At 28.8% G+C, this 9758-nt stretch overlaps 3 protein-coding genes across 9 annotated transcripts; 2 read left to right on the top strand and 1 right to left on the bottom strand.

The window, feature by feature from the left end:
- The first annotated feature begins 126 nt into the window (after nucleotides 1-126).
- Nucleotides 127-3755, top strand: LOC100646071 (methylglutaconyl-CoA hydratase, mitochondrial). Of its 2 annotated transcripts, none has more exons than XM_048410234.1 (3): nucleotides 127-343; nucleotides 2599-3399; nucleotides 3512-3755. In XM_048410234.1, exons 2-3 carry the CDS (start codon nucleotides 2657-2659, stop codon nucleotides 3669-3671), a joined length of 903 nt encoding a protein of 300 aa, XP_048266191.1. In that variant the 5' UTR covers nucleotides 127-343; nucleotides 2599-2656; the 3' UTR covers nucleotides 3672-3755. The 2 variants fall into 2 exon arrangements, with proteins under 2 accessions (XP_048266191.1, XP_048266192.1); XM_048410235.1 differs by lacking the exon at nucleotides 127-343 and adding an exon at nucleotides 1956-2089.
- LOC100645883 (phosphomannomutase) lies at nucleotides 3467-7914 on the bottom strand. 6 transcript variants are annotated; one of them, XM_012314048.3, is made up of 5 exons: nucleotides 7779-7914; nucleotides 5375-5462; nucleotides 5112-5306; nucleotides 4775-5042; nucleotides 3467-4693 (listed from the first exon to the last, which is right to left on the bottom strand). In XM_012314048.3, exons 2-5 carry the CDS (start codon nucleotides 5432-5434, stop codon nucleotides 4428-4430), a joined length of 789 nt encoding a protein of 262 aa, XP_012169438.1. In that variant the 5' UTR covers nucleotides 5435-5462; nucleotides 7779-7914; the 3' UTR covers nucleotides 3467-4427. The 6 variants fall into 6 exon arrangements, with proteins under 6 accessions (XP_012169438.1, XP_003399165.1, XP_012169441.1 ...); XM_003399117.4 differs by lacking the exon at nucleotides 7779-7914 and adding an exon at nucleotides 6074-6201; XM_012314051.3 differs by lacking the exon at nucleotides 7779-7914 and adding an exon at nucleotides 5950-6057.
- LOC100645767 (N-sulphoglucosamine sulphohydrolase) lies at nucleotides 6122-8637 on the top strand. The gene is made up of 10 exons (XM_003399116.4): nucleotides 6122-6258; nucleotides 6485-6614; nucleotides 6714-6850; nucleotides 6908-7058; nucleotides 7122-7360; nucleotides 7429-7548; nucleotides 7659-7859; nucleotides 7934-8103; nucleotides 8195-8341; nucleotides 8421-8637. The coding sequence occupies exons 1-10, from the start codon at nucleotides 6144-6146 to the stop codon at nucleotides 8553-8555; spliced, it is 1545 nt and encodes a 514-aa protein (XP_003399164.1). The 5' UTR covers nucleotides 6122-6143; the 3' UTR covers nucleotides 8556-8637.
- The last annotated feature ends 1121 nt before the right edge of the window (nucleotides 8638-9758 follow it).

Here is a 9758-nt window from a genome sequence, read left to right as displayed (position 1 = left end):
GCAGCAACTCGCGCTTCGTAATGTTAACAGGAGAGATAGAAAAACGTATCGACTGACGCAAAATGGATGTTTGAATCTTATCTGTGTGCGTGTGACACACAGTGTATAAATACACGTACAACTTGAGTAGGTCGCGAAGAATATATTTTCCTTTCATTTTCTACAACAACCAGTTGCGCTTACGACTCTGCGACGTCGTCGTCAAAGTACTGAAGTTAGTACATTATATTTGAACTTTTCTCGGATCTCCCTACCACAAATGCTATTGGCGAAACGCGACGGTGCGTAAAATCCAAGGAGTCGTCAACGACAACATTCCTACACGCTTCCGAAGGAAGACACGGTATTCCTATTTTTCTTCATTTATATGTATACGTTTATACGTTTCATTAATTATGTGATAATTTCATTTGAATAATTCTTCAAAGTTTAAAAACTAATTGTGTTTACTGTATTTATAGTGATATTTGTTAATGAGAGTAAGACAGACTTGACAAGTCAGACTTGACCGTGTTAAAATATTCGGAATATTAATCTTTCATTGGGTGTTTTACACTTTTATTGGAATAATTTTTCAATATTTAAAAAGTTAACACGCTGATTGGCACAGTGGTCGTCAGTGACCTACGTTTTACTAAATTCTTTAGGGTGATTAAAATAAGATAAATTTGTTGGACTAAACAATTTTCATAAATGTGAATAACTTGGATTTTAAATTAACATATTCTGAGAAAATGTGTAATATTGTGCGAAAATGTAGTTCTACGGTGTAATATATTTCAATCTGTTTATCATTATTATTGTACTTCTATTTGATGATAAAAATAAGTCGCCGGTCAGACTTGTGTATACATAATATAAACAAGCCGATACCATTTATCCATTAGAATATTAAGTATATTAATCTTTCGTTAATTACTTTATAATTTCAATCTTCAACGTTTAGGAAGATAATTGTTATTATTGTATTTTTTACGGAGATATTTGATAATAAGAGTAAGACAGAATTATAAACACGCCGATGCTGTTCTTTCTTTGACAAGTTCGTTGCTGGCCCGATTTACAATTTTTACAATATTCTATGCTAACAAAAAATTCTTATACAATACCTGTGTTCATATTGTAAAACTTGACATATGTATTTAGTTGGGTTATAATGAAATATTTTTTCATTCGGAATTTTTAGTTCATGTGTCACATAAAAGTATATATGTACGTATATATCTATACATATACACACATCATGCCGACATACCGTATCGACTCAAGTACGCGTCCTTAGTACGTCGCTTGTACGTCGTACCTAACGTTCAGGAATTTGATTATCATTATTACCTCAGTGTATACTTAATATACCTAATATACTTAGTCATCATTGTTTTTGTACTTTCCATAGAGATATTTGATAATAAGGACGAGGCGCCAGTCAGACCAGAGAGGAAACGAGAGTTTCCACGCCCGTTCTAGTTGTTTCGCAGTACAGGTGCTGCACCATGCGGCCAAGTGCTCAGGTCAACTAAAGTTAGCATATACAAGAACCTATAAAATTAGGGATCTGCTCTGTTTGGTTGCAATTTAGCATATACAATAATCTATGTATTTAAGCTTAAAGTTAAGAATTTCCCCTGTTTAGTTGCACAAAAACATTGTAGTAGGTAATGCGAATGATTATGATATATATATATATATAATATTGTTATGTGTAATATTTGTTTATACTTAATTTTCTACTTTCCTCATTTATTTATTGTTAGTCATAACCATTCGCATTGGCTACTACAATGTCTTTGTGCAATCAAACAAGGCAAATCCCTAATTTTACAAGTTTTTGTGTTTGCTAACTTTAATTAACTTTAACACTTGGCCGCATGGTACAGCACTAATCCAGGAACAACCAAGTCTATAAGCGCGAGTACTCCCATTTCCTCTCTGGTTAGACTTATATAATATGCCGGCATACATTTTGAATGTCGTGGTGCCATTTACTAGTTAGAAATTTTGCTTCTTGTTAGTTGCACTAATTCACCTGTAGACGACACAAACAGGTCTAAAATAGGGCACTTTGCACTAATTGCATATAATTAATTACGTAAGAAATCAAAATAATATGCATAGAAAATTTCTAGGAGCGGAAGCTTTAATTTAATTCCTAAATAATTCAAGAAATTGTCTCAGAGACCGAGAAATTTGTTTTTTAATTTCATCATACAGATTAATTAGTTCAACCATTTTACCGCTAGATGGCTATAATGTTTTGTTGACTATGAATTGAACGATTTTTAAAATTTGCTTATAGGAGAATATTTGGATAAAAGTGATTTTAATTAATTTTTTGAGTTCTAAAATATCATGTATGCTATTAAAAGTAACTTACCATATGTTTAATCTGTGATATCCAATTATTAATATATTATAATTCATTATTGGTATATTAGGATCAACAATTCTTTATTGGATATGTTTGTTCACTTTTTAAGTGTTAAAAGCAATTCGAATTAAATTCTTATATGAACTGCATATTAATATTATGAATAATTTATAAGATAATTATTAATATTTTTTGTTGTAATATTTTTAATAATGGAGATTTTTTTTCAGATTGTGTTTACACAAGACTTAATTGAGTGAAAACCTGTTTACACATAAACTTTACATAATGGGGTCTTTAACGATAAGTGTCAGACATACTTTCCATTCTCTTTGTACAACTACTGCAAAGGCAATGTCTACCAGCACGATGTTAAATCCAAAAGATGATGTGAAAGAAGTAGTACTTAAGTATTTAGATGGAAAAGACAATGGCATTGCAGTATTAGGACTAAATCGACCTACAGTTTGCAATGCTCTTGGCAAAACTTTAACTAGTCAGTTACATGATGCCATTTCTTCCATCAGAGAAGATTCAAAGTTGAGAGTATTAATCATTCGTAGTTTGGTCCCAAAAGTTTTCTGTGCTGGTGCAGACTTGAGAGAAAGAGCAAGAATGGACACAGCAGAAATTTCAAAATTTGTTTCATTCTTGAGAAATATGACATATGATATAGAAACTTTACCAACCCCGGTAATATCTGCTATTGATGGTGCTGCATTAGGTGGTGGACTAGAAATTGCTCTAGCCACAGATATTAGAGTTGCAGCATCAGAAGCTAAAATGGGCCTTGTAGAAACAAAATGGGCTATTATTCCTGGAGCAGGAGGCACTCAAAGACTTCCAAGAATAATTGGAAGTGCTAGAGCAAAAGAACTTATTTACACTGCACGCATTGTTGATGGTGAACAGGCTATGAAGATTGGTTTAGTAAATGAAGTAGTTCCACAAAATAAAAGTGGTGATGCGGCTTATCAAGCTGCTTTAACAATTGCCAGAGAAATCTTACCTAATGGACCAATTGGAGTTAAGTAAGTATAAGTTTACAAATTTGGTACATATATATATATATATATATATAATACACAACAGACAATATATCATAATAAATAATACTTATATTTTATTTTTATCATATTTTAGAATGGCAAAAACAGCAATATCAAAAGGTCTACAAATGCCTATTACAGATGGATTTGAAATTGAAAAACAATGTTATAACACAGTTGTAGATTCAAAAGATAGAATCGAAGGACTTGCAGCATTTGGGACGAAACGTATGCCCATTTATCAAGGAGTTTAAACATATAAAAATGAAATACAACGTATTTTATAAGTTTGTTACGCTTAATTATCTACATATCACGAAAGTGCATTTTAATCGAGATTAAATGCAAAAACATGCCATTCTTGTACTACATCATTGTAATGTGATTAATTTCGATCATCAACATATCATTATGAAAGTTCAAACATACTTGTATTTAAATAGAAACATATGAAATTAGTAAATTAATATTTAATACAATACAGAAATAATAATGTTAGGTTCATAGTTTTAAGTATTTTTATACGTGATTTAAACAATTTCAGAGTTTTATATATATAGTTTATATCAATGTTGTTGTTACTGTTAATACACAATATGTATATATTTATGTAAACACATAAGTTTATTTTAAAAAAATAAAATTATTATGTTTATATATATAACATTAATTCTCATTTCATTCAAATGTATATTACAAGCAACTGCATCAATTTTACACTTTAACGCATGTTCTTTATAAAACATTAAAAACGAAGTTTACAATTCAATTTCTCATATGATTATTTTAACAAATTGAAATAATCAATTTGATAAAAATAAAGATTTAATAATCTAAATTTTTTAATTGTACCTACATGTCTATATTTCCTTCAAAAATTCTTTTGACGTTGGAAATGTAATACTATAAATGGAATGCTTACTAATAAAACAGAAAAACAAATCAACGTAAATATATAAAAGTACCTTCCTTTTTAAGTAAATTATTTAGTACATTAAATATTCACTGCATTATGCACATTGCATAGGTACCTCCAATTGTTCTCGTTCTCTTTTTTCTTTAATAAATGCTATAAGAATATTGAGTTGATTAACTGTATCTTCTGGGCAAGTTACACGATGTCCAACAGTTAAATCACTTTCATAAATTTCATAATCATTGCCACCTTCTGCTGTTTTGTCACCAAAGAAATGTATCTCTTCATATCCTTGAATATGTCTTAGACAATATGTTTTGTCCCAACCAATAGGAAAAACATCAAAAGATATTTGACCTCCTTTACACATATAATAGACACATTTTCAATAAAGATCTATATGAAGAACAAATGTTATACAAATATAAAAATCTCATTTACCAATACTGTATGTTAAAGCAAGATCTGGAAATTCCTTTTTGATAGCTTGAATAAATTTCTGACGTATTTGATGCTCAAGATCGTATTCATAAAACTGAATACGCTCTTCTTTAGTACAATTACGACCAACTGGTGATACATTAAGCATTCCTGTCCTAAATTCTATAAAAGTTCCACGCTTGAAAGGTAGATGTAATTCAGATATATATTTCAGACAAAAATTGATCAAATCTTGCAATGCCTCTTCACCAATAATACTTTGAATTGTCTGAAGTAAGAAATAAAAAGTAAAAAAAAAAATTTTATAACAATATTGTCTTTTAATTGTATCACTTACTTCTGTAGGTAATTGTTTACCCTCTTTAAAAGCAATAAGTCCATTCTCTGCAAAAACATATTTGTACTTTTCAAATATATTTTTACCACCCAACTGTTCTTTAATCTTATTTAAATCTGATCCTCCAACTATAGCTAAGTCAAACTCTTTCTTAACAGTCCCCAAGAGGAACTTCTCCACGGATGGTTTAATTGCCTAATAAGAAATTAAAGCTTATTCATAACAATCAGAATGTATTTTGTTTTTAATATAAATAGTTGTACCTGTCTAGGATCCGTAAGTGTGCCATCGACATCAAATAAACATATTATCTTCTTAGTCATAGTAAAATGATACTGTTTACCTGCTTACCTGAAACATAAATTTTTACATTAAATTTTTAATAAGGAGAAAATGTTAAAAGCTCAGTATAAAATATAAATATGGCTATTACGAAATTTTTACAACTAAATATCAAAAATTGCTTGGTATAAAAAGTTTATTACTATTTTTAAAAACTATCGTATGAACCAAACAAGTCACACGCAAGTCACGTGCAAGGCGTTTCTCTCATTATTATATATTAACAATTCCCCTCCACTTATGATTTTCTTCCTGACAGATTAAATCATATCAACACAATCTTAATAGAAATAATTACTAAATCGACGAAAAAGAACGAGAAAAACAAAATACATTACAATTCTAATAAAAAATTGTAACACTTTTGTAAAAATTATCAAAAAAATCAGAACATATAGATATATATCTAAAAAATTATTGATAAATACACAATGAATATAACCTGTCTAGACAACAAGTCATTCATATATGAATAAAGATAACACTATTTTATTACACAATATTTCGACCGTAATTAAGTTGATATTTCATTTTCTCTACTTTCTTTATTTTCATCGACCGCGAAATAAATTAAATACTGCATACAAAGTAACGAAGAAAAAAAAAACAAAAATACAGACGGTGATTAGATTGATACGTGGCTTATTTGACGTGTTCTTTATCGGTACTCTTCTTATCTGCAAAATTGCAATGTTAAGAAGGAGTTGCTCGAATAAATTATACTGCTTTGTCTTCCTTATCTTATTAGAATTATATAAGATAAATGCAAACATCGCGCCGCATAAAAATGCCGTCTTGCTTTTGGGTAAAAATATACTATTGTTTTTATTCTCAAAAATTTTGTTATTTCAATCTTTTGAAATGCCAAATAAAATTTTTAAAAATTAAAATACATATTCTGTTTTATATTTTCATGTGAAAATCAAATTTTAGTTAATATTCTTCATCTGTGTATCTTCAATTAAAAAATAAAATATCTTTTCATATTTTAAAATCTTAGGGAATTATAAATAGTTTAATTTTTTGTTCAGCTGACGATGGGGGATTTGAAATGCGATCCTATTTAAACAATATTTGCCAAACACCTAATCTAGATAACTTGGCAAAAGAGAGTTTACTGTTTAATAATGCATATTCTTCAGTCAGCAGTTGTTCTCCTAGGTATCATTATTATTGTCCAACTTGCTGTTCAATATTTCATATCTATGTAGTTATCATATTATTACTTTGTGTTACTTTCACAATTTGTAAACATTTTAGTCGTTCCTCCTTACTCACTGGTTTACCGAGTCATCAAAATGGGATGTATGGTCTCCATCATGGAATTCATCACTTTAATTCATTTGAAACTGTCCAAAGTTTGCCAAAAATATTAAAAAAAAACAATATAAAAACAGGTATATTTAAATTTAAGAATTATGAAAACTCAAAAATCATTTATAAATATTTTACAGGTATCATAGGTAAAAAGCATGTAGGCCCAGGTAGTGTGTATCCATTTGATTTTTCCCATACAGAAGAAAATAATTCTATACTTCAAGTTGGTCGAAACATTACCAAAATTAAACTTTTAGTCAGAGAATTTCTATCTCAGAATAAGACAAAGTATGAATTTGATAGACTTCAACTTGAAGAATGACAAAGATAAATAAAGTATTATATTTCCAGGCCTTTCTTTTTATATATTGCATTTCACGATCCTCATAGATGTGGTCATACACATCCAGAATATGGGAATTTTTGTGAAAAATTTGGCAATGGAGACACTGGTATGGGTACTATCCCTGACTGGTATCCAATATACTATCAATGGGAACAAGTGAAAGTACCATATTTTGTTCAAAATACAGAAGCCGCTAGACGCGATATCTCTGCTCAATATACAACCATTTCTCGCTTAGATCAAGGTATTTTATTAAAAACAATGATGCAATTTGAAAACTAATATTACTAACAAATATTGAAATTTTTATAGGTGTAGGATTAGTTTTAAAAGAACTAGAGAATGCTGGTTTTAAAAATAATACATTAGTGATTTACACTTCTGATAATGGTATACCATTTCCAAACGGTAGAACAAATTTATATGAACCAGGTACTAGTCAAATTATTTAAAATATATAAATAAGCAAAGAGGAACTTCTTTTTTAAATAATTAAGTTAAAGATATCTACTATAGAAAAATAATTAATTTTATCACATTAGGATTGGCAGAACCTATGATGATTAGGTCACCAATTCCTAACCATAGGAGAAATAGCGTAACACACAGTTTAACATCTTTATTGGATATTGTACCAACATTATTAGACTGGTTTAACATACCATATACAGATCAATCTTCATTTGATACAAATGAAGCTCCTCATTTGACTGGAAAATCACTCCTTCCACTTCTTATTGAAGGTAAATTCAAATTATCTACCTTCAGCATTAAGACACCTTTAACATTATCTTGCTACACACTTATGCATTTCCAGAACCCATAGAAAATGACACAGCTGTTTTTGCCAGTCAAACACATCATGAAGTTACTATGTATTATCCCATGCGTGCTATTAGAACTAAAAGATATAAGCTTATACATAACATTAACTATAAAATGCCATTCCCTATTGATCAAGATTTTTACGTCTCACCAACCTTTCAGGTAACCTGTAAAAGATAAAAATTAAAAATATGAGAGAAGGTTATGTAATATTTTTTAAATTGTAAATCATACATTTTTCTTTTATTTAAAGGATCTTTTGAATAGAACCAGGAATAAACAATTACTTCCATGGTACAAGACATTAGAAAATTACTATGAAAGGCCAGAATGGGAATTGTATGATTTAAAATACGATCCAGAAGAAAAAAATAATATTGCCTCTAAATCATCTGCAAAAGTAATTAAAAACGGAACACTTGCTATACTTGAACAAATATATCCTAAAATATTAAACCATATATAAATTTTATTTTCAGAAAATATTCTTTGATTTACAACAAAGATTATTAAAATGGCAGAAAACAACCAAAGATCCTTGGCTTTGTGCACCTAGAGGAGTTCTTATTGGAACTAAAGAACCACAATGTATGCCACTTGAAAATCTTATTTAAAACATCCTTTTGCAATATGAAAATATTATAAATAATTAATGCGAACATGACACAGCAATATAGAGGATATTTATAACTTATATTCATAATTATTATAATTTTTATGTTTTTTAATTTTTATATTTTTATTATCATAATTATTATGTTTTTTTACATAATATTGTAGAAACGGTTTTGGGGTATTTAAATAAATTTCATTTGTGCTACAAGTTTGTGACTCTTTGTTATATAATAATATAATAACATACATAACAATTTTTCCACTACACTAATATCAAATAAAAATATTAATGATTTTCATATACGAAAATACAAATATATTATTTACAAAATATAAACTTGTATATTTCTCCTTCTTATGCAAATAGCAATCTTATATACAAACTCATTATTCTAACAGAAATAAAATATTAACATACTTGTTCAAATATACTAATTATTTGAATATATACATAAGTACTAACGGTTAACATATTGAGTAATTCTCTCTAAATATACCTACTACAACAATTTCTAATCAAAGAACAGGACGTGATACAGTCATATTTTTCAAATCCTTATCACGATGTTTCAAGAGGATTTCGTTTAACTGACGAACATACGTCGAGGATTTATTCGCAGATTTTTCTACTGCTTTCAGTTCCGATGATATTTCATTCATCTAAAGTCCAAACGAATCGATTTAAATTCATAAGAAAACGCGACATGAATATATATGATTGTCTCTGAAAGTCTTACGTATTCCTTGTATCCCAAATATCTGTTGTATTTCTGAGTATTAATGTAAATTTGTTTCATTTGTATCATAAAAATAAGACACAGTAACAGACCACCAAGCAACATGAGCAAGTTCGTATTTTGAAAACTACGTAAAACGAGCATCACTGATTTTGAGGTTACTTTTATACTTAAAAAATTTAATTAACCGGAACAATGACACGTAAAATATATCTAGAAAATACTTTTATCTGAACGTGGTTGTATCGAAATTAACAATTTCACATCGCGTTACATATTTGCAAATATCTCGCTTCTAAAACAATTATACTATCACATTATACATTGCATGAAACGTAATGACTATAGTTTAAAATGTCAGTTGGGTCGAACTGGACAATGATAGTATCTATATTCAACGCTAGATGTCTCTACTATAACTAATTTAAACGCTTTATCAATATTATTGATGTATGAAATTAATTG

The sequence above is a fragment of the Bombus terrestris genome, chromosome 11 (genome assembly GCF_910591885.1).
Source record: "Bombus terrestris chromosome 11, iyBomTerr1.2, whole genome shotgun sequence".
Lineage (NCBI taxonomy): Eukaryota > Metazoa > Arthropoda > Insecta > Hymenoptera > Apidae > Bombus > Bombus terrestris.
The sequence above is the reverse complement of the archived record's forward strand: the minus strand, read 5'-3'. Positions and strand labels throughout refer to the sequence as shown.